General features: G+C 59.7%; 1 protein-coding gene across 1 annotated transcript in view; it reads left to right on the top strand.

Annotated features, from left to right (window-relative positions):
- Positions 1-20926, top strand: part of SPTBN5 (spectrin beta, non-erythrocytic 5) — a 33939-nt gene that overhangs the window by 11491 nt on the left and 1522 nt on the right. Inside the window, exons 21-55 of the mRNA XM_077938795.1 lie at positions 1283-1486; positions 1666-1815; positions 2242-2346; positions 2735-2902; positions 3368-3517; positions 3632-3823; positions 3960-4055; positions 5853-5968; positions 6058-6172; positions 6916-7029; positions 7169-7290; positions 7533-7695; positions 7894-8082; positions 8321-8398; positions 9042-9214; positions 11597-11687; positions 11829-11975; positions 12835-12972; positions 13051-13307; positions 13506-13692; positions 14063-14275; positions 14920-15116; positions 15236-15440; positions 15686-15880; positions 16441-16596; positions 16871-17076; positions 17227-17416; positions 17679-17855; positions 17941-18042; positions 18353-18487; positions 18820-18891; positions 19287-19373; positions 19506-19597; positions 19719-19804; positions 20692-20782. Of these exons, the coding sequence (XP_077794921.1) occupies positions 1283-1486; positions 1666-1815; positions 2242-2346; positions 2735-2902; positions 3368-3517; positions 3632-3823; positions 3960-4055; positions 5853-5968; positions 6058-6172; positions 6916-7029; positions 7169-7290; positions 7533-7695; positions 7894-8082; positions 8321-8398; positions 9042-9214; positions 11597-11687; positions 11829-11975; positions 12835-12972; positions 13051-13307; positions 13506-13692; positions 14063-14275; positions 14920-15116; positions 15236-15440; positions 15686-15880; positions 16441-16596; positions 16871-17076; positions 17227-17416; positions 17679-17855; positions 17941-18042; positions 18353-18487; positions 18820-18891; positions 19287-19373; positions 19506-19597; positions 19719-19804; positions 20692-20782 (5159 nt within the window). The remainder of the gene's footprint in view (positions 1-1282; positions 1487-1665; positions 1816-2241; positions 2347-2734; positions 2903-3367; positions 3518-3631; positions 3824-3959; positions 4056-5852; positions 5969-6057; positions 6173-6915; positions 7030-7168; positions 7291-7532; positions 7696-7893; positions 8083-8320; positions 8399-9041; positions 9215-11596; positions 11688-11828; positions 11976-12834; positions 12973-13050; positions 13308-13505; positions 13693-14062; positions 14276-14919; positions 15117-15235; positions 15441-15685; positions 15881-16440; positions 16597-16870; positions 17077-17226; positions 17417-17678; positions 17856-17940; positions 18043-18352; positions 18488-18819; positions 18892-19286; positions 19374-19505; positions 19598-19718; positions 19805-20691; positions 20783-20926) is intronic.

Raw genomic sequence — 20926 nt, 5'->3', positions numbered from 1 at the left:
GTGTGTGCTGCACCACACATGGGCATGCATGCATGAGGCCCTCCAGCTCCGGAGGGAGAACAAGCACGAACTCAGGCGGGAGAGCACGAGCACATGGAGGTCAGTCTGGCTGGTCAGGGGCTGAGCACATGGGCATAGCAGTGACACCTTAGGGTCTGGGTCAGTGCCAGCAAGGTGAGTGGCAGGGCAGTCATGCGGGGTCCCAGCTGGGGCTGAGAGTAAGAACGGCCCAGGAAAGCTCATAACTGGAGACCCAGATGTTAGACAGTGACCTCTGGATCAGCCAGCATCCATTCAATGTCCGTCTTCGGCCCCCTGCTGAAGCCGCGGGTGGAGAGAGGAGGGCGATACAGAAGCTATGGAAGGTGGAACTTCTGCCCGCATGGAGCCCTCCTTCCTGGGCAGATGAGCCTGAAACCCAGAGAATCAGACTGGAACAGTGGGTCCTGGCCACGGAGTGTCCCTGGCATCCCCCTGTCCTGGGACCTGGCAGACCAGGAGGCCTAAACCGACACTACAAAAAGGCTTGAGTTTAGGGACCCAACTCTGCTGCTTTGCTGGCAGTGTGAGCTTGAGCAAGGCACTTAACCCTGGGTTTGTCACGCACTTAGAGTTTACAAGACTGTTTGTGCTATTTACCCTTCCTCTGTGCAATGAGATATTTGGTCAAGGACCTGAAGTCCCTCCAGCACCAGTCTTGTGTAGTTGTATACAAATCAGCAGAAGACAGTCTGTAAGGGTTAAGTTAGTAATTCAGAGAACAAGGAGAGCAGTGCAGTGTCAAATACCAGGGAAGACTTCACCAGGCAAAGGCGGCATAGAGGCCATTGAAGAGCAGGCGAGCTTTCTTTCCCCATCAAGCAGTCTTGAGGCTGATCTTGCTATAGCCGCCAGTCCGCTCATGGCCTCATCCAGGTGAGCTCTGTAGAGATGGGAAGGCAGGAGAAGGAACTTCTAAGCAGCAGGGTCAGCAGGAGCAAAGGACAGAGATGTGTCGTGGTGAGGGTCTGGCTCACGTGGAGGATTCGTGGTTCTGGGAGGATCGGGTTGGATGAGAACGGAGAAACCAAGTGACAAAGGGCCACACGTGCCTCAGCCGAGGCCCTGACCCAGGTCGGCTCGAGCTGTGTGAGGAGTGGACTCAGGTGGGCTGCAGTTGCCTCGGCACCTGGTTTCCTGCTGAAACCCGGCCCTCACCCGGCTCTCCCTCCACGTCTCCCTCACCCGGCCCTCCCTCTCCGTGTCTCCCTCACCCGCTCTCCCTCCGTGTCTCCGGGATCAGGTGCGCGACTACACCTCCTGGGCAGCCCGCGTGCGCCAGGACCTCCAGTTGGAGGAGAGCTCGCCAGAGCCCAGCCGTGGCCCACTGAAGCTCAGTGCCCACCAGTGGCTCCGGGCGGAGCTGGAGGCCCGGGAGAAGCTGTGGCAGCAGGCAACCCAGCTGGGCCAGCAGGCACTCCTGGCTGCAGGGACACCCACCAAGGAGGTGGGCCCCCTTTCCTGGTGCCCCCATATACCCTAGCGGACCTAGCCTGTGCCTGGCCACCTGGTGGCCCGCCCTATTGTGCCATGCTGGCCTTTCCTCAGAGGCTTCCCTCAGGATCCAGTCCTCACCTCACCCACACCACCCTCCCCAGCTGAAGCTCCTCACGTGTCCATCCCCAGGTCCAAGAAAAGCTTCGAGCCCTGCAGGACCAGCGGGACCAGGTGTATCAGGCCTGGGCGCGGAAGCAAGAGAGGCTGCAGGCTGAGCAGCAGGAGCAGCTCTTCCTCAGAGAGTGCAGCTGCCTGGAGGAGATCCTCGCGGCCCAGGAGGCAGGTCCCGTCCCGCCCTCACACTCCGCATGCCTCCTGCTCCTCCTTTCCGTTCTCTCTCTGCTCAGTCCCTTTCCTCCTGCCTCTCTGGCTTTTTCTCTAATATGGGGCAGCTGTGCATGAGTCCTTCCAGGTGACCTGGGTGAAGTGCTGAGGCCCCTGAGCTTCCACTGACATCCCCAGACTGAGCCCCGAGGAAGTTGGCCAGAGGCTGGTCGTGCTCCCATGTGGTGCAGAGGTTGGGGTGTCACAGCCTCCCAACCTGAGCTCCCACTCCTCCTCACAGCTCCACGCCAAGCTCGGCGGGCACTCCTAAGGTCCTGCTATACCCAGAGTGCCCATGGGCACAGCCTAGCACAGACTGTAGCTGGAGGGGCTGGCTGGCTGGAAGGCATGGTGGCCTCTTTGACTTTTCTGTGGATCCAGGTCTCCCTGAAAACCAGTGCCTTGGGGAGCTCGGTGGAAGAGGTAGAGCAGTTGATTCGCAAGCATGAGCTCTTCCTGAAGGTTCTGACTGCCCAGGACAAGAAGGTAATGGGCTCAGGAGTCCTGGCCGTGGTCAGAGTGTGGGGGTCAGGAGAGAGTCCTGAAGGGGGTCACAGGGAGCTTGGTGTGTTCCCGGAGTCAGTACTGATAAGCCTGCGAGGCTGGGGGCCTGGTTGGGGTTGACTGAGCAAGTTGTATGTGTGGCTCAAGAAGAGGGCCCAGGGTGAGATGGGCCACACTGCAGAGACCCACGGAGGGCATTCGGCTCTGTGCACACCACATGGTCCTTGGGGAGCAGACTGGTCTGGCTTGTGGCTGGGAGGATCAGACACCCCTTAGCCGTGCGGGGCTGAGGAAAGGGCTGTGAGCCCTGCGGGCCAGACCCTGCCCCAGCCCAGGGTGGGAGAGCAGTAGCTGTGCCCCTGCCCCACAGGAGGCAGCCCTGCGTGAGCGGCTGAAGACGCTCCGGCACGCCCAGGTGCAGGACCTGCTTCCTGCCCTGCTGCAGCGCCGGGCGAGAGTGAAGGAGCTGGCGGAGAGCCGGGGACACGCCCTGCACGCCTCCCTGCTGATGGCCAGCTTCACCCAGGCTGCAACCCAGGTCAGAGGGCACCCCCAGCCCAGGGCCTTCCACTAGGACCACTCAACCATTTTCAGCTGCCTTCACACCACAACACTGTGAGGCAGAAACAGGTTCAGGGAGTGGATGGCTGTGCTGGAGCTCAGAACATGGGATCTAAGCCCCTCTGTGTGGAGACCCCACCAGTGTCCCGAGCTCTAGCAGGGCCAGGGCAAAGAGAGGCAGGGAAGGGAGCAGAGCAGCCCAGGGTCCCAGGAGTAGGGGCCACACCTCCAAAACGAGAGCCCCCCCAAGGCCCTGCCCGGCTGCTTCCTGCAGCACGTCTTGTGTCTTCTGTCTTCCGGAGCTAGAACCTTCAGGGCTCATTGACCAGGTGCTGCCCACTCTACCCCTGAGGCCAGCCTCCTGGGAATGGCTAGGGCTAGGCCTGTGGCATCTGGGGCCCAAGGCTGCAGAGCATCAGCGTTCGTGTCCCACCCCCACCAGGCTGAGGACTGGATCCAGGCATGGGCCCAGCAGCTGAAGAAGCCGATCCCTCCTGGGGACCTGAGAGATAAGCTGAAGCCCCTGCTGAAACACCAGGCCTTTGAGGCTGAAGTCCAGGCCCATGAGGAGGTCATGACCTCTGTTGCCAAGGTAACAACCGGGCCCTCAGCCCCATGCCTGCCCCAAAGTGTGGCCCAGGGGTGATGTCGGTCTTAGGAGGAAGGGCAGCAGGCAAGATGTCCTGTGTCCCCTCTCTCCCTCCAGAAGGGAGAGGCTCTCCTGGTACAGAGCCACCCTCGAGCGGGAGAGGTCTCCCAGCGGCTGCAGGGCCTGCGGAAGCACTGGGAGGACCTGAGGCAGGCAGTGGCCCTCAGGGGCCAGGAGCTGGAGGACAGGCGGGACTTCCTGGAGTTCCTGCAGAGAGTGGACCTCGCAGAGGCCTGGATCCAGGAGAAGGTGTAGCCCCAGCCAGCGGGGGGAGCTGAGAAATGGAGGGAGGAGCCCTCCCTTGACAGGAGGGAGCCCCAGCAGCAGGTGCCAGGAGCCTGGGTTGGTGCTCAGAGCGCTCCCTCCCCACCCTCGGCCTTCACAGGAGGTGATGGTGAATGTTGGTGACCTGGGCCAGGACCTGGAGCACTGCCTGAAGCTCCGACGGCGGCTTCGCGAGTTCCGAGGAACCTCGACCGGGGTAAGGGGGCCTTGCTGGGTAGAGTTGGCCATGCATCCCTCACTGAAAATCCAGTTGAGAGCAGGGAAAGAGTGTGGGCTGTAGGGCATTGTGTGGGCTCCATGCCTGCTACTCCCGTGCCCTCGGGCAGGCTCCCTCCTCTTGCCTTCGCTCCTTCCTCTTTAGAATGGGGGTAGCACCCACCTCAGAGGTAAGAGAGCATGTGCATGGCTGCAGATACGTGAATCTCCAGCTGTGATAAAACTTCGTAGACCTATCCCCCTCTGCCACACACAGATGCATACTTGCAAAAACTGATAAAATCTGAATGAAGTCTGGTCTAGTTGGTAGTAGTATACCAATGTCAGCTTTGTGGTTTTAATGTTACCCTTATATAGGATGCTGCTATAAGGGAAGCTGGGGAAGGGCACATGGACCTCTCTGCGGGACTTGTGCAATTTCCTGTGCATCTATAATTATTTCAAAAAATCTTAAAAACATGAGACATATGCCTGGATGCAGTGGATAATCAGCGCCCGCCTTCAGTGTGACTGTTTCAGCGTCTCAGCGTCTCCTCCTCGTCCCACACCCGCCCCCTTACACAGACACACACCAAACATCTATTTCTCTTATGTGGTGTACAGGGAAATAAAATTGGCAAATGTATTTGCAATTGGATGTTAAAGACCAAATGTGCTAACCTTGTCTCCCTGGTACATGTATGTATAACTTTTTAAAAGGTGGCAGTGCTTAAACCTAAGACATCCCTGGCTAATGGCAGCATTTCACAGACGCTGTGCCAGATGCTGTAGGAGGAAGAGAGCTAGACTTTAAAGGAGCTGGGCTTGAATCCTGGCTCTGCCACAAAGGAGCCACGTTAGCCTTGGAGCTCTGCTCTGGTGTCTATAAAAGGAGGGGACTGTCCTTCCCTGACTACCTCGCACGAGGCACTTCATAGGAAAGTGCTTTGGAAATGTAAACAAGCTCTCTGGATGCCAGAGCCAGGAGACCTGCAATGGCACCCTGCGGGGGACCCCTCCCTGTGCACCTTTAAACCCCGCCCAGTGTCCAAGCAGCACCAGCCTCAGCTCAGGCAAGTCCTGGGGCGGGGACACCCAAACCCCAGGAAGCCAGAGCTCACTGTTCCATTCCACAACCTCCATTTGCTTCTCTTCATCCAAGAAGCTGAATTTTCATTTTAAAAGTTTCTGTGGCCGGGCGCGGTGGCTCACGCCTGTAATCCCAGCAGTTTGGGAGGCCAAGGCGGACAGATCACTTGAGGTCAGGAGTTTGAGACCAGCCTGGCCAACATGGTGAAACCCCATCTCTATGAAAAATACAAAAATTAGCCAGGCTTGGTGGCAGGCACCTGTAGTGCCAGCTCCTCGGGAGGCTGAGGCAGGAGAATCACTTGAACCGGGGAGGTGGAGGTCACAGTGAGCTGAGATTGTGCTACTACAACAACAGTGTGACAGAGGGAGACTGGGCAACAGAGGGGGACTCCGTCTCGAGAGCTTCTGTAAGTGAGCATGTACCCACTCTTCCCTCCTACATGCTACCCAACACAGGGATCCCATTTTCTGGCCTTAGAGGTGACTCTGGGGCTGCAAGCTCCAAGCCGATCTTGTTCACTTCACCTGGACGGGGTGACCTCAGTCACCTGCCACAGTAGAGGAAGCAGGAAGCCGTTCCTCCCACTGCCCAAATATGCTGTTCCTCATGCTCTGGGGCCCAGGCATGCTCCCAGTGCCCGCTGAGGTGGGAAGAAGGGGCTCTGCATGGGGGGTGCCAGTGCCCTCACCCGTACCTCCCCTGCAGGACACAGTGGGCGATGCCCGCATCAGGAGCATCAGTGACTTGTCACTGCAACTCAAGAACCGGGACCCTGAGGAAGTCAAGATCATCTGCCAGCGGCGAAGCCAGCTCAACAGCAGGCCAGTCCCAGGCTGGGGAGAACCGAGGGGCCGGGAGAGGGATGGAGGGCCGCCTCGGGCTCCACATTACACCACCACCCCTCGGCCAGGTGGGCGAGTTTCCATGGCAACCTGCTCCAATACCAGCAGCGGCTCGAAGGGGCCCTGGAAATACACATGTTGTCTCAAGAGCTGGACAGTGTCACCGAGAGGATTCAGGAGAAGGTACGTGGTGGAAGCGGGTCCCGGCAGGGTCTGTAAGCAGATGCGGTCAGGGGAGGGGGCGCTGCCTAGAGTCTCCTGTGTGTCTCCCCCCTCACTGGCCTCTCCTGTTCTGCTGGGTACTTGGAGGTGGGTCCTATCAGGGCTGCACCAGGGACATCTGATGGGCTGGCCTTTGGGATCAACTCAGGACCATAGAAGGACCTATTGCAAGCTCAGCAGGGGGCCTCCCTGTCTCCTTTCTCCCCCGGATCCTGGTCCCAGACACACTGCAGGTCCAGAGGCCAGAAAACACCCTCTCAGTTTCCTCCCGTCCCCGAGGAAGCCCAGACCCTCGGGGTGTTTGCCTTGGGACTGTTCACAACCACAGAGCCCCAGGCTGAATCTGGCAGAGTTAGAACCCGGTCTGGGAAGCCCTCATGTGAAACAGGTGTCTCCTGAGGCCTGTCTGTCCATCCTTGCTCTGTTTTCTTTCTCACTCCTCAAGGGATGAGAGTCCAATGAGACAGTGTACAGGGAAGCAGCACACACATGAGGTTCTTCCCTCAGAGGAGACTCCAAATCCAGAGTTGCTCCTCTGAATCGTCCCCCTCACATAAGGAAGAGACGTCTGGCCCTCAAAGCCAGGGCCGGGAAATCACGCTGGGTGCTTGCTGTGCACACAGAAGCCGCTGGCCGGGCCCTTTGCCAGGAAGGAGGAGCTGAAGCAAAGGCCCAGCAGGTAACTGGCCGTGCCCCTCCCCCAGGAAGCCCTGATCCAGGCCCTGGACTGCGGGAAGGATCTGGAGAGCGTGCAGAGGCTGCTGCGGAAACACGAGGAGCTGGAGCGGGAAGTGCACCCCATCCAGGCCCAGGTGGAGGTGCGCAGCTGGCTGTGGAGCTGGGCCCAGGGCATCTCCTCAGGGGGACCCTGGGCAGAAGCGGGGAGGAGGGGATATGGGATGCCAGGGTGGCCCAGGGCTCCCCTGCCCCAACTTCTGACCCCGGCTTCCCCTACAGTCCCTAGAGCGTGAGGTGGGCCGCCTGTGCCAGAGAAGCCCTGAGGCAGCCCACAGCCTCAGGCACAGGCAGCAGGAGGTGGCCGAGAGCTGGTGGCAGCTCCAGAACAGGGCCCAGAAGCGGTATGAACCCCGCAGGCCTTGCCCTTGCCGACCCATCCTCCGGCATCTCAGTCCCCACACCTCCCCTCAGCCCTTGTGTTCCCCTGGGATTCTTTCTCCAGCCTGCAAATTACTGTCCTCCCAGTAACTCCCAGCCCGTGGGCCCTCCTGTGGTTGAGGGGATTAAGGGACAGAAGACACCAGTGGGCACAGGGGAGAGGGGTTTGAAGGCCTGGGAACTAGCTGATGAGCGCTGTGGGCAGGAGGGAGGCGCTGGATGCCTTGCACCAAGCTCAGAAACTCCAGGCAACACTGCATGAATTGCTGGTTGGCGCCCAGAGGCTGCGGGCTCAGATGGACATGAGCCCCACTCCTCGCAGCCCTGTGGAAGCCCGGCGTATGTTAGAAGAACACCAGGAGCGCAAGGTGAGCAGGCAGCTGGTCCAAGCCTTTCCCAGACCCTCACCTCTGCCCTTTCCTCTCCTCCCCTTGTTCTTGGGCCTCCTGGGTGTCCCGCCCTGCCTGTCTCCTCCAGCCTCCCACTCCTCAGCTGCTTCCCCACCTCTCCTCCTGCCTGCTGGGCTGCTTCCAGTCCCCGGTGATCTGAGCCCAGTCCCGTTCCAGGCCGAGCTGGACTCCTGGACAGACAGCAGCAGCCTGGCCCGAAGCACTGGGCAGCAACTGCTCACAGCGGGGCACCCCTCCACGCCCGACATTCGCCAGGCCCTGGCTGGCCTAGAACAGGAGCTGAGCAGCCTGGAAGGGACCTGGCAGGAGCACCAGCTACAGCTGCAGCAGGCCCTGGAGCTACAGGCAGGCACAGTCCCATCCCCAGCCTGCATCTTGGCCCCACCCAACACGGCCTGCGCTGACCCCCAGCCTCTGGTCAAGGCTAAGGCTGGAGGGGCTGCTGGGCCAGGGACTTCCCCACCACTCAGCGCTCTTGCCTTCCAGGACCCTGGTTCCCCAACCTGTGCCACCGGAAGGGTCACTCCACCTGCAGTGGCTGGACCCTCTGCCGACTGCCTCTTGCCTTTTCCTTTGTTCCCAGCTGTTTCTGAGCTCCGTGGAGAAGATAGAACATTGGCTTAGCAGCAAGGAAGACTCCCTAGCCAGTGAGGGTCTGTGGGTAGGTGTCCAGCCGGAATGGGCAGGAGGGGATCTTACAAGAGCAGCGTTCGGGGTCAAACCAGCCAGTGCTGCCTGAGCTCCCCAGGCCAGCGACCCTCCCCTTCTGGGGCATCTCCCCACTTGGGACCACATCTGTCACTGGGCAGTTACTTACCTGTCATCTGGAGCAATTCCCACGCAGCTGTGGGCAGGCCCCACCGCCAACACCCAGGAGCTTCGAGAGTGCCTGTGGCCCTGACCCATTCTTACTGCCTCACCCCTGCCCTCCTCACTTCCCAAATGCCTAGAGGTTCGCTTTTCCCGCCACTGCCCCAACCCTGTAGCAGACAAGTGTAGCTCATAGGAGACCTCAGAGGATAACTGGAGACTAACAGTCCTCGGGGGAGTGCAGAGGAGGGAGCGCTCACCTTATGTGAAAAAACTCTGCCTGCCTCAGAGATTCTGGCTCTTGATCCCTATCCCAATGCTCCCCTGGCTGGGAATCACTGTCCTAAAGCTGGAACGGCCTCGAGGGACGTATTTGGGTGGAGCAGCTGCTCTGTGGATGTGCATTTGGTAGGATGTTCTAGGTGGGAAGGCAGGTAGCCTGGGATGGGAGGGGGCAGCCCCGTGGACAGTATTGGGTTCCCCACCCTCACCAGGACCCCTTGGCTCCCACGGAGCCCCTTCTGTGGAAGCAGAAGATGCTGGAGCGGGACCTGGAGGTGCAGGCAGGAAAGATCAGCGCTCTGGAGGCCTCGGCCCGCAGCCTGCACCAGGGTGGACACCCCGAGGCCCCGAGTGCCCTGGGCAGGTGCCAGGCCATGCTCCTGAGGTACTGGTGGCTCTGGGGTGAGGGATGCTGTGGGCAGGCTGGCACAGGCATCTGACATCCCGGTTCTTCCCTTCCTACCCTTCCGCTGCTTGGCCCAGGCTCACCAGTCTTTTCCAAGGACTGAGGTCAGATGCCAGGGGTCCCCACCGCCCCTGGCCCTGCAATGTGTCTGCCTGTTATGGACATCAAACACCATGTGGAAAATCCCACTTCCTTCTTCATTCAGTTGAGATCAAAGGGAGTTTAAAGAGAGGCTTATGCTAGGAGACCAAGAGGAAACCATCTCACGAAACGGAAGGGCAGGGTACAGAGGTCAAGCATCAGCCTTCCAGGGCCACAGTCCTGAGTCCCTATGCTGCCCACTAATGGCAGGACTCGGGCACGTTCCTCCTCACGGCAGCTAAGCCTCACATCCCGGGCTCTAAGGGCTGTGATGAGGATGAAAGCATGGTGCTGGCCCCACAGGCAGGCTAGCAGAAGTCTTAGCTCATCTAACACCGGTTCAGACACAGATGCATGTGACCTGCACGGCCCATGAGACCCCAGCTCTGCGGGTTTTTTTCCCTGTGAAAGCTCGTCGGGTTTGGCTGCTTCATGCGGCTCCTCAGACTTTTAGATCAAGGGAGATAGGGTCAAAAGCCAGATCCCAGACTGGTGAGGGCTTTTGTCCTTCCCAGAGAGCCGACCAGCACCCACAAATGCCGTGGCTCCTTGTGCTGGTGTCCTGGCAGTGGTTGGGGCCAGCCCCTCTCCATTCTTGCAGGTGGATCACACCTGGGTACCTGTGGCGTTCTTTGAATTAACAGAATGCAAACATTGCTGGCCTCTGTCACCACCCACTCCCCCAGTCACCTTAGGTGGTTCCTGGCAGGCCCAGCTGCCCCCAGCACAGTGCCACCGTGACTTCTAGCCCCTGGCTTCTTCCCTCCTACAGGAGCACGTTTCTGTTCAGTCCAGCCGCTCCGCACCCGCTCCTCCCCACACACTCACACCAGCGTGGGCAGGAGTGCGTGGACCTGAGGAGGTGGGGTGGGGGGGAGGGATGTTAGAACTTCTGTTTACTTTATAGATCTCAGTTTCTATTTTTGTGCATGTGGCATTGTACTTGATATTGGTACAGAAGTACGTATGTAATATATAAATCAAATTATTAAATATTATATAAATGTTAGATATTACATATTATATATAGGGAGGTCCTGCTTTAAAAATTCTTGCTAATAGCAATGCCTGATCAAAAAAGTGGTTTAGACAGTATATTAGCCTATTCAGACAGCTGTACCAAAATACCACAGACTGGGTGGGGTGGTATAAACCAGCAATCCCCCAACCTTTTTGGCACCAGGGACCGGTTTTGTGGAAGACAGTTTTTCCCAGGGGGTGGGAGGTGGTTTCCGGATGACACTGTTCCCCCTCAGATCTCTGGGCATTAGATTCTTATAAGGAGCCTGCAACCTAGATCCCTCGTGTGCGCAGTTCAAAACAGGGTTCCAGCTCCTGTGAGAATCTGTTGCCAGTTGATCGACGGGAGGCAGAGCTCAGGCACTCACGCTCCGCAGCTCACTTCTGTGCAGCTGGTTCCTAACAGGCTGCGGACTGGTGCTGGTCTGCGGCCCAGAGGCTGGGACCCCTGGAATAAACACTCTTCTCACAGTCCTGGAGGCTGCAGGTCCACGGTCCAGGTGTCAGCAGTCAGTTTCCTCTGGAGGTCTCCCTGTTCTGGCAGAGGCGCCTTTGCCCTGTGCCTTCCCCCCATGCTTGTGTCTGCCCCAGTTTCCTCCTCTCATAAGGACACATAAGGTCACAGTGGATTAGGACCCACCCATATGACCTCGTTTTCACTTAATTGCCTCTTTTAAAGACACTGTCTCCAAAACCAGTTCTGGGGTTAGGCCCTCAGCATAAGAACTCAGGGGTACAGGCCGGGTGCAATAGCTGTAATCCCAGCACTTTAGGAGAATGAGGTGGGTGGATCATTTGAGGTCAGGAGTTCAAGACCAACGTGGCCAACATGGGGAAAGCCCGCCTCTACTAAAAATACAAAATTTAGCTGGGCGTGGAGGCATGAGCCTGTAGTCCCAGCTACTTGGGAGGCTGAGGCAGGATAATTGCTTGAACCCAGGAGGTGGAGATTGCAGTGAGCCAAGATTGTGCCACTGCACTCCAGCCTGGGTGACAGAGCGAGACTCTGTCCCAAAAAAAAACTCGGGGGTACAAAATCCGGCCCATAACACACATATACAGAGGTGGAGTGCAATGGACCTTTATTCCAAAGAAACTCCAGACTCCGAATATATTCATACCTGAGAAAGCCTAGGCTGAACGGGCACCCCACCCAGCCCCGGGGGTGCCCCCAGGCCCACGAGCCTCTCCTCCTGGCAGGAAGGAGGCGCTCTTCAGGCAAGCCGGGACCCGCCGCCATCGCCTGGAGGAGCTCCGGCAGCTGCAGGCCTTCCTGCAGGACTCCCAGGAGGTTCGCCTAGCTTGGAGAGGGAGGTGGTCACGGTGGGGAAGGAGTCGACCCGGGGAAAGGCCACACTTCCTCTGGGGCATCCCAGAGGTCGGGGGAAGGCGAGAGCCCTGGACAGCAGGCCTGTCCTCCCCATGTGCCCAGGTGGCCGCGTGGCTGAGGGAGAAGAACGTGGTGGCCCTGGAGGAGGGTTTGCTGGACACAGCCACGCTGCCAGCGCAGTTACGGAAGCAGCAGAATTTCCAGGCGGAGCTGGACGCGAGCAGGCACCAACAGCAGGAGCTGCAGCGGGTGAGGCCCTGCGGGCAGGAAGAGCACAGGACAGTGCTCCAGAGCTGGTGCTGAACCACAGTAACGGTGGCCAATGTTATCTGGTACTTTCTGTGTGCAGGCACCTGGCTAAGCGGTTGTGTAGGCGGAAGTGTAGTGAGAAGCAATTGCTTCCCCGGGGTGGGGGCACCCTCTCCAAAAATGACACCTTTTCAGTAATTTTAAAGATAACATTTTGATGTGAACAGGATATAGCCAGCAGTCCTGTGAGTGAAGGAGTCAAAACATAGCCAGTTTTTTGGAGACAGGTCTTGCTCTATCGCCCAGGCTGGAGTGCAGTGGCAAGATCTCGGCTCACTGCAACCTCCACCTCTCAGGCTAAGTGATCTTCCCAGCTCAGCCTCCCAAGTAGCTGGGATCACAGGCCCGTGCCACCACATCCGGCTACTTCTTTGTATTTTTGGTAGAGAAGGGGTTTCGCCATGTTGCTCAGGCTGGTGTCAAACTCTTGAGCTCGGGTGATCCACCTGCCTCAGCCTCCCAGAGTGCCGGGATTACAGGAATGAGCCACTGTGCCCAGCATGGCACTTCTTTAAACATTCTCTTTTCCACCTGCAAAGGCAGATCCTGACCCAGGCTGGCTCCCTCTGATATAAGTCACCCTGCTAAGTATTTTACATGACTTATTTAAACAAAATAACCATGATTTTCTCTATGATACGGATGAGGAAAATGAGGCTTAGGTAAAGAAAGTTGCTCAAGATCATGCAGCTGGCCTGCAGGGACTCTGCAGCTGTGGTGCTGGTGGTCCGAGTCGACACAAATGCCCTGGTACCAGCAGTCCTCAGTCCACAAGGGGTGTTTCATGTTGTGGCTGCAGGAGGGACAGAGGCTGCTGCAGGGGGGCCACCCAGCCTCGGAGGCCATCCAGGAGCAACTGCAGGAGCTGGGAGCCCTCTGGGGTGAGCTGCAAGACAACTTCCAGAAGAAGGTGGCCAAGCTCCAGAATGCCTGCGAGGTGAGCTTGTGTGGGCCGTGGGGTGGCTGGCCGGGCTCCGGGCCTCTCCCCTCCTGCCAACCTTGCTTTCTACCCTAGGCCCTGCGTCTGCGGCGGAGCATGGAGGAACTGGAGAACTGGCTGGAGCCCATCGAGGTTGAGCTGAGAGCCCCCATTGGGGGCCAGGCCCTGCCTGGGGTGGGCGAGCTCCTAGGCACACAGAGGGAGCTGGAGGCAGCAGTGGACAAGAAGGCCAGGCAGGCTGAGGCACTGCTGGGCCAGGCCCAGGCCTTCGTGAGGGAAGGCCACTGCCTTGCCCAAGATGTGGAAGAGCAGGCCCAGCGGCTGCTTCAGAGGTAGATCCGCCTGTGCCCTCAGCTTCTCTTCCCTGCCTTCCTAGAGGGACCGCCACCCCTGCCCTCTAGCTGATGTCTTCTCACTTTCTCCCACTGCCCATGGGGAGGGCCACAACTGGGTGATCTGTGTCACCAGGTATCCCTAATACTGACACCCGTGGTCCCTGCCTCCCTGGGTCCCACCCTCCATCACTGCAGGTTCAAGAGCCTGAGGGAGCCCCTGCAGGAGCGCAGGATGGCCCTGGAAGCCCGGAGCCTCCTCTTGCAGTTCTTCAGGGACGCCGATGAGGAAATGGCCTGGGTGCAGGAGAAGCTGCCTCTGGCCACTGCCCAGGACTATGGCCAGAGCCTGAGTGCGGTGCGGCACCTGCAGGAGCAGCACCAGGTATGGGCCCACCCGGGGAGGGGAGGGCCGGCCCTCGCATGTGAGCGGGGCTCCTCAGCCAAGGAAATGGCACTCTGTGGCCCAGCCAGGAACTCTGCCTGTGGGGGCTTTTGGAGTACTCTGGATTCTTTGGGGGTCATGGGGACAGGGGACTCCTTGGAGACAAGTTAGTGGGGTCCTATGAAGCTTCAAGTACAACTGTGGGAGTCCCCCAAGGGTCAGCAACCTCCCCATCCTCCTGCCTCCTCCCCATCCTCCTGCCTCCTCCCCATCTTCCTGCCTCCTCCCCATCCTCCTGCCTCCTCCCCATCTTCCTGCCTCCTCCCCATCCTCCTGCCTCCTCCCCATCCTCCTGCCTCCTCCCCCACAGAACCTGGAGAGTGAGATGAACAGCCATGAGGCTCTGACCCGGGTGGTGCTGGGCACTGGGCACAAGCTGGTGCAGGCAGGGCACTTTGCCGCCCACGAGGTGGCCGCCCGGGTGCAGCAGCTGGAGAAGGCCATGGCCCACCTGCGGGCGGAGGCGGCACGGAGGCGGCTTCTGCTGCAGCAGGCTCAGGAGGCCCAGCAGTTTCTGACTGAGGTGAGGGGAGTGATGGGCAGGGCACAGCGGGCGGGCCTGGAACCCAGGGCGAGTGCAGCCGGGAGGTAACTCCAGGGCTCCGGGCCTGGGCACCTTTCATCTCCTCCACTCAGTGGTCTCCTGCCCCCAAAGGCTTCCTTCCACGTGTGTCCCAGAACACAGGTGCTGGCTGTGTTTTTTCCCTCTAGACCAGTGGTTCTCAACCAGGGCTTTACATGAGAATCACTTGGAACCTTCCCTGGATGATTATACCTCAATTACTTCAGAATGGTGAATACAATTGGAAAGGAAGAAAAACTGAAGTAAATGAAGTAAATAGGCTAATAAATGAAAGGGAGAAACACTGCAAGGAATATTTGCTAAAACTTGGTTTTATTTATCAAGTGACAAAAACAAAATCTATGCCTATGAACCAAGAATAAAGCATCTATTTTGCATGGAAAAAAATCACCTGGACCCTTTACAAAGCACTGCCTCCCTGGCTGTTTCGGACCAGATGAGGCTGCTTAGGAGTGGGGCCAGGCGGAGGGAGCGCGACAGCTCCCAGGTGATTCCCATGTGCGGCCAGAGCTGAGAATCGTGGCTGTAAATCCTGAGCCCTGGAGAGTGCCTTGGGAAAACAAATCTCCACTCTGTCACCCCAGCTCCTGGAGGCGGGATCCTGGCTGGCCGAGCGCGGCCACGTCCTGGACAGCGAGGACATGGGCCACAGTGCTGAGGCCACACAGGCCCTTCTGCGGCGGCTGGAGGCCACCAAGAGAGACCTGGAAGCATTCAGCCCACGCCTCGAGCGGCTGCAGCAGACGGCAGCACTCCTGGGGAGCAGGAAGAACCCAGACAGGTGCGGGGGGAGCCACGCATCTGGGAAGGAGCAGAGAGAAGCCCCTACAGAGGTGGCAGGAGACTGCTCCAGCCTGGAGAGGAAGGGCTGCAGTCCAGGCTGTCGCTGTCTTCCTGCAGCCCCAGGGTGCTAGCCCAGCTGCAGGCAGTTCGGGAGGCCCACGCAGAGCTGCTGCGGAGGGTGGAGGCCAGGGGGCATGGCCTGCGGGAGCAGCTGCAGCTACACCAGCTGGATCGAGAGACCCTGCTCCTCGACGCCTGGCTGACCACCAAGGCGGCCACCGCTGAGTCCCAGGACTATGGGCAGGACCTGGAGGGCGTCAAGGTGAGTCACTCCTGAGCAAACCTCGTGGGCAGCGGGCAGAGGCCGAGGAAGGCCTGCCTTGGGATGAAAGGGTTGCTGGGGAGTCAGCAGAGAGGAGCTTGGAGAGGGTGTCCTAGGGAGGATCCCGATGGTTCCAGAATCAGGGCTGAGGGACTGCAGAGCCATCGGTCTGCTGAGCTCTTCATGAACTTTGAGAGCTCATGATACCATCTCGAGTGACCCTGCCGGGCCTCACACCTTTGCAGGTGCTGGAAGAGAAGTTTGATGCTTTCAGAAAGGAAGTTCAGAGCCTGGGCCAGGCCAAGGTGCATGCCCTGAGGAAGCTGGCAGGCACCCTGGAGCGGGGCGCACCCAGGCGCTATCCCCACATCCAAGCCCAGAGGAGCCGCATTGAGGCCGCTTGGGAGAGGCTGGACCAAGCAATAAAAGCCCGCACAGAGGTGGGTAACCACAGGCCAGGCAGAGCTAGGGGGTCTCAGAGTCTTCAAAAAATCCCTCTAAGCCCTCCCTAGCACAGGCTTTGGTTCCCACAAGACACATACCCTGCTGGCCGCGAGTGAATGCGCCTTCTCCCTCACCCGCTCAGGTTTCTCCCAGGACATTCCATCTCTGTAGGTCCTGGGCTGGGGCTGCCTCCTGAGCTGACCTGTCTCCCAGCCGCATGCGAGGCACTACAGGTGGTACTGCCAGGGTCAGCTGGATCCCCGAGAACCAGCCTGCTCTCTCACATGGACCCAACACCTCGTGTCTGCCTTTCCCTGAGATGCACATGAGGCCCTCTCCTCTGCCCGCCCTCCCCACCCGCTGGCCTGCCACAAGACCCACATCGTCCTGTTCACTGAGGGTCGCAGCATGGAGGATGGTTTCTGAACCTGGGGACACATCAAGCCCCATGGTCCTCCTTGCTCAAAAGGAGGTGGCCCAGGAGGCCATGTCTCCAGGGAGAAAGGAGTCCTGGGAGCAGAGAACAGCCCTGAGCAGGTCCTTTCTCCTCTCCCAGAACTTGGCTGCAGCCCATGAGATCCACAGCTTTGAGCAGGCAGCAGCCGAGCTCTGGGGAAGGATGCAGGAGAAAACGGCCCTGATGAAGGGAGAGGACGGAGGCCACAGCCTGTCGTCTGTGCGGACCCTGCAGCAACAGCACAGGCGCCTGGAGGTGAGGCCCACACCCTGCAGCCTGCCTGTCTGTCCCTGCCCAAAGGTGGTGGCTGAGGGGGACCTATCTCAGTCCTCCCCCAAGGTGCTCCCACCCCAGCCTGCTTCAGCCTCCTCTCCAGAAACCCAGATCCTTCCCTGAGGGGCCCTGGGACTTGGCCCAGGTTATGCAGTAGAGTGGAGGTGGCTCCTCAGAGAGGCCTGGTGCTCCTGAATGGAGAGCACGCGTTGGCTCAGTGTGGGGACTGAGGCCTGATCTCATGCTCTGGTTGCAGAGAGAGCTGGCAGCTATGGAGAAGGAGGTGGCACGGGTGCAGACGGAGGCCTGCCGACTGGGCCAGCTACATCCTGCGGCTCCAGGGGGCCTGGCCAAGGTGCAGGAGGCCTGGGCCACTCTGCAGGCAAAGGCCCAGGAGCGAGGCCAGTGGCTGGCGCAGGCTGCACAGGGCCATGCCTTCCTCGGGCGCTGCCAAGAACTGCTGTAGGTGTCCTACCTCGGCTGCTGGCTCAGCTCTGCCCTGCGGGGTGGGGGTATCCTGGCTCTTCAGGGAGCTGGACCCTCCCTCCCCTGCCCATGCCCTCCCCCGCTCCCCAGCCAGCCCTGACAACAGCTCCCTTCCTTGACCTACAGAGCATGGGCACGGGAAAGGCAGGAGCTGGCATCCTCCGAGGAGCTGGCTGAGGATGTGGTGGGGGCTGAGCAGCTCCTTGGGCAGCATGAAGAGCTGGGGCAGGAAATCAGGGAGTGCCGCCTTCAAGCCCAGGACCTGCGGCAGGAAGGACAGCAGCTGGTGGACAACAGCCACTTCATGTCCCCGGAGGTGTGAACACAGAGGGTGGGCCTGGGGTTGGGCTGGGGATGCAGCCTGATTGCCAAAGGCCTCAGGGCCCCTCACAGGCATGGAAACCAGCAGGCCAGGAAGGCTGGGCGCAGGCAGGGAGAGAGGCTGGGAAGGGGCAGGTGCGGGTCTCACAGCCTTCCCTCTGCACGTCCATTAACACTTGGCTCTCCAGCCCTGCCCTGCCTTGCCCGGGGTGGGAGCCCTACCCAAGCTGTCACCCCTAGCAGCCCCTCCCCGCCAGGTGACAGGATGTCTGCAGGAGCTGGAAGGGCGGCTGCAGGAGCTGGAGGAGGCCTGGGCCCTGCGCCGGCAACGCTGTGCCGAGAGCTGGGGTCTGCAGAAGCTTCGGCAGAGGCTGGAGCAGGCTGAGGCCTGGCTGGCCTGCCGGGAAGGCCTCCTGCTGAAGCCCGACTATGGGGTGAGTGGGGGTCCTGCCCCTTCACTGGCTACCAGGCTCCGGGCGCCCCCCGAGCTGGGCCTCACCCGAACGTGCTTCTTCCCAGCACTCAGTGTCAGATGTGGAGTTGCTGCTACACAGACACCAGGACTTAGAAAAGCTGCTGGCAGCCCAGGAAGAGAAGTTTGCCCAAATGCAGAAGACAGAGGTGAAGAGTGCCTCAGCTAGGGGCTGAGGGCTGGTAGGGGAACAGTCCCTCTCAGCCTGCAAGTCAGGGTCTCCAGGGCACTGAGCCCTCACCCTGCCTCACCCACTCCTTTCCCTGGCCAGCTGCGGTGGTGGGAGAGGCACCATGGTGGACTGGGTGCGAGCCTCCAGAGCCAAAGCTGAAAGCTAGTGAGGGGGAGGCAGGCCCCCTCTGACCGGGACGGATGGCGGAGGGGAGGTAGACGGGAGCCCGAGGCGTGGCTGGTCTCCCTGACCTGGCTCACCTTGCCCATCTTGCCACACTCCCCAAGATGGAACAGGAGCTCCTGCTGCAGCCACAGGAGCTGAAACCTGGGAGAGCCGGCAGCTCGCTGACGTCCTTTCAGTGGAGGCCCTCTGGACACCGGGGGCCAGGAGCGCAGCTGGCTGAGACGAGGGGCCCCCAGGCAGGTGTCCCCCTGGGGCTGCAGGCACCCCCAACGGTGGTCTCCCTGGAGTATGCAGTGGGGCTGGGGCTGTGGGGGTGAGGGCCCACACCCTGGAGCCAGTGCTGGGAGCCCTGGGCACAGGAGCTGAAGGTCATTAGGAATAAAGAGGGCTCTCTACAGCCATGCCACCCTGAACATGCCCGATCTCATCTGATTTTGGAAGCTAAGCAGGGTCGGGCCTGGTTAGTACTTGGGTGGGAGGAATAAAGAGAGCGGGGGCAGTGGGTGCCTCACCCACCTTCCTGAGGGTGCTGGTCCTGACATTTCCGGGCCCCATCTTGCATTTTCAGGATTCAAAGGGTGCCCCCACCATGGAGGGGCCTTTGGAGTTCAAGCAGCACCTGCTGCCTGGCGGGAGGCAGGTAAGTGCCTGGAGATTCCTTCTCCAGGCAGCCCCCACTTGCAGTAAAACTTGAGGGGCTGGGAAGAGCCATCTGGGCTTGGCACCCTTGCTCTGTGACCTTGGGCAGATGCCACCCCCCACCATGCTATCCAGGCAGTTTTCTCCTTGGGGCCCTTCCCAGCGTCCGCCCCCACCCAGGAGGTGCTGGGATTCCTCCTCCCGGCCTGCTCTTCCCCTTCTGCTTGGTTTCCCCTGTCAGAGCCCCTCTGTGGCTTCCCTTTCCCCATAGGGACTTTGGTCCAATCCATTGCTTTTCCTGGGAGGCTCCACACACATGGCGAGGCACGGGCAGGCCCTAGCTCCAACTTCCCTTCTGCACATGGCTCATGTGGCCTTCCCGCCTCCCCTCCACAGCCCAGCTCAAGCTCCTGGGACAGCTGCCGTGGGACCTTGCAGGGCAACTCCCTGAGCCTGTTCCTGGATGAGAGGATGGCAGAGGAGGTACCAGGCGGGGTGGGGGAGATGCAGACATCAGGGTGCTGGGAGACAAGGCAGAGGGGCCCCAGGATGGAGGGACCACACAGGGAAAAGCTGAGATGGCCACAGTGACCCCTGCCTCTCATCTCTCCTCAGAAAGTAGCTTGCCTGGCCCTCCTTGACCTCACAGGAGCCCGGTGTGAGAGGCTGCGGGGCTGCCACGGCGAGAAACACACATTCTCCTTAAGGTGAGGGGAGAGACATGGACTCCGGCATGGCCCCCAGCAGCCACCTGGCTCAGTGGGGGCTGGAAGCGTGGGGGACCCCAAAGGGACAGTGGAGAGTTTGACCTGTCTGTGTGGGTGCCAGGCTGACGAGTGGGGAAGAGATCCTGTTTGCAGCACCGTCCGAAGAGCAGGCTGAGAGCTGGTGGCGAGCCCTGGGCAGCACTGCAGGTGGGCTTCAGGGGAAGGATGCGGGGAGGGCGGCCGACTCCCTGGGCCCTAAGCTCCTGGGCCCCTAGCGTTTTATGCATCCTCAGGTTTCACAGTTAGCATCTCTAACCCCCGAGAGGTAAGTTGGACTTACTGTTTTTTCTCAAAGAATTTAGGTCCCAGAGAGGTTAAGCAACTTGCCCAAGATCACACAGCTAATTAGCAGCAGAGATGGGGCCAGTTTTGACCCCCAAGCTGTGTCCTGGTCCTGCTCTGCCCCTTTTGGAGTCGGCCATTCTGAGACTGCCCCAAGCCCTTCCTGCCAAGATCCTCATGGACTGTTCCTCCAGGGACTTTCCAGGCTCTGTTCTGTCTGACCTGGGGGCTTCTTTAACCTTCTAGTCCTCAGACAACTTTGAATGTCACCACCTTGACAGTAAGCAAGCCAGGTTCTACTTGGAGGAATATATAGACAACCCCTTGGACCACTTTCTTCCATGGTCAGCGTGCTCTGCCGAGGCTCCATGTGGACACAGTGTGTTCAGAAAATGTGTCTGGGATCCTAGCTCTGTCTCTGGTTCCCCTGGACTCTCCTCTCAAGAGTCTGTCCTTCCAGAAGCCCAAAGGGGTCTTGAGTTGTTCGGCATTCCAGAATCCCCCACCTCCTAAGAAAGGCTCAGCCTTTCTTCACTCACCTGCCAGGAGTTTTCTAAGAGGCAGGACGCATGGGGCAAAAACCTGCCCACGAGTGCTCAGCCCACCCTGCACCCCCACGTGGGAAGGGCCTGGCATGGCCAGGCTGCCCAAGGCTGTGCTGAGCCTCCAGAAGCTGGAGGAAGGAGCAGCCAGACCTGGCGCCTGCAGATGGTCTGGGCCGGGCTAACAGTGGTTATTCCCTTGTTCTGCAGGCCAGAGTCTGAGCCCGGAACTCAAAGCCAAACCTGTCAGCTCTCCGAATGAGTGTGCGACCAAGGATGCCCGGCCTGGACGTCTACTCAGGTGGGACACACCTGGGCGGGGAGCCCTGGGCTTCAGTGGCTGGCAGGTGCTGCCCACTGAAGCTTGAGATTCTGGGGCTCAAGACTGTCTCTGTTGGGCTGTGGGGAAATACTACTGAACACTCAGCTGCCTATGCCCACTCTC

This window comes from Macaca mulatta, chromosome 7 (genome assembly GCF_049350105.2).
Source record: "Macaca mulatta isolate MMU2019108-1 chromosome 7, T2T-MMU8v2.0, whole genome shotgun sequence".
Taxonomy (NCBI): domain Eukaryota; kingdom Metazoa; phylum Chordata; class Mammalia; order Primates; family Cercopithecidae; genus Macaca; species Macaca mulatta.
The sequence above is the reverse complement of the archived record's forward strand: the minus strand, read 5'-3'. Positions and strand labels throughout refer to the sequence as shown.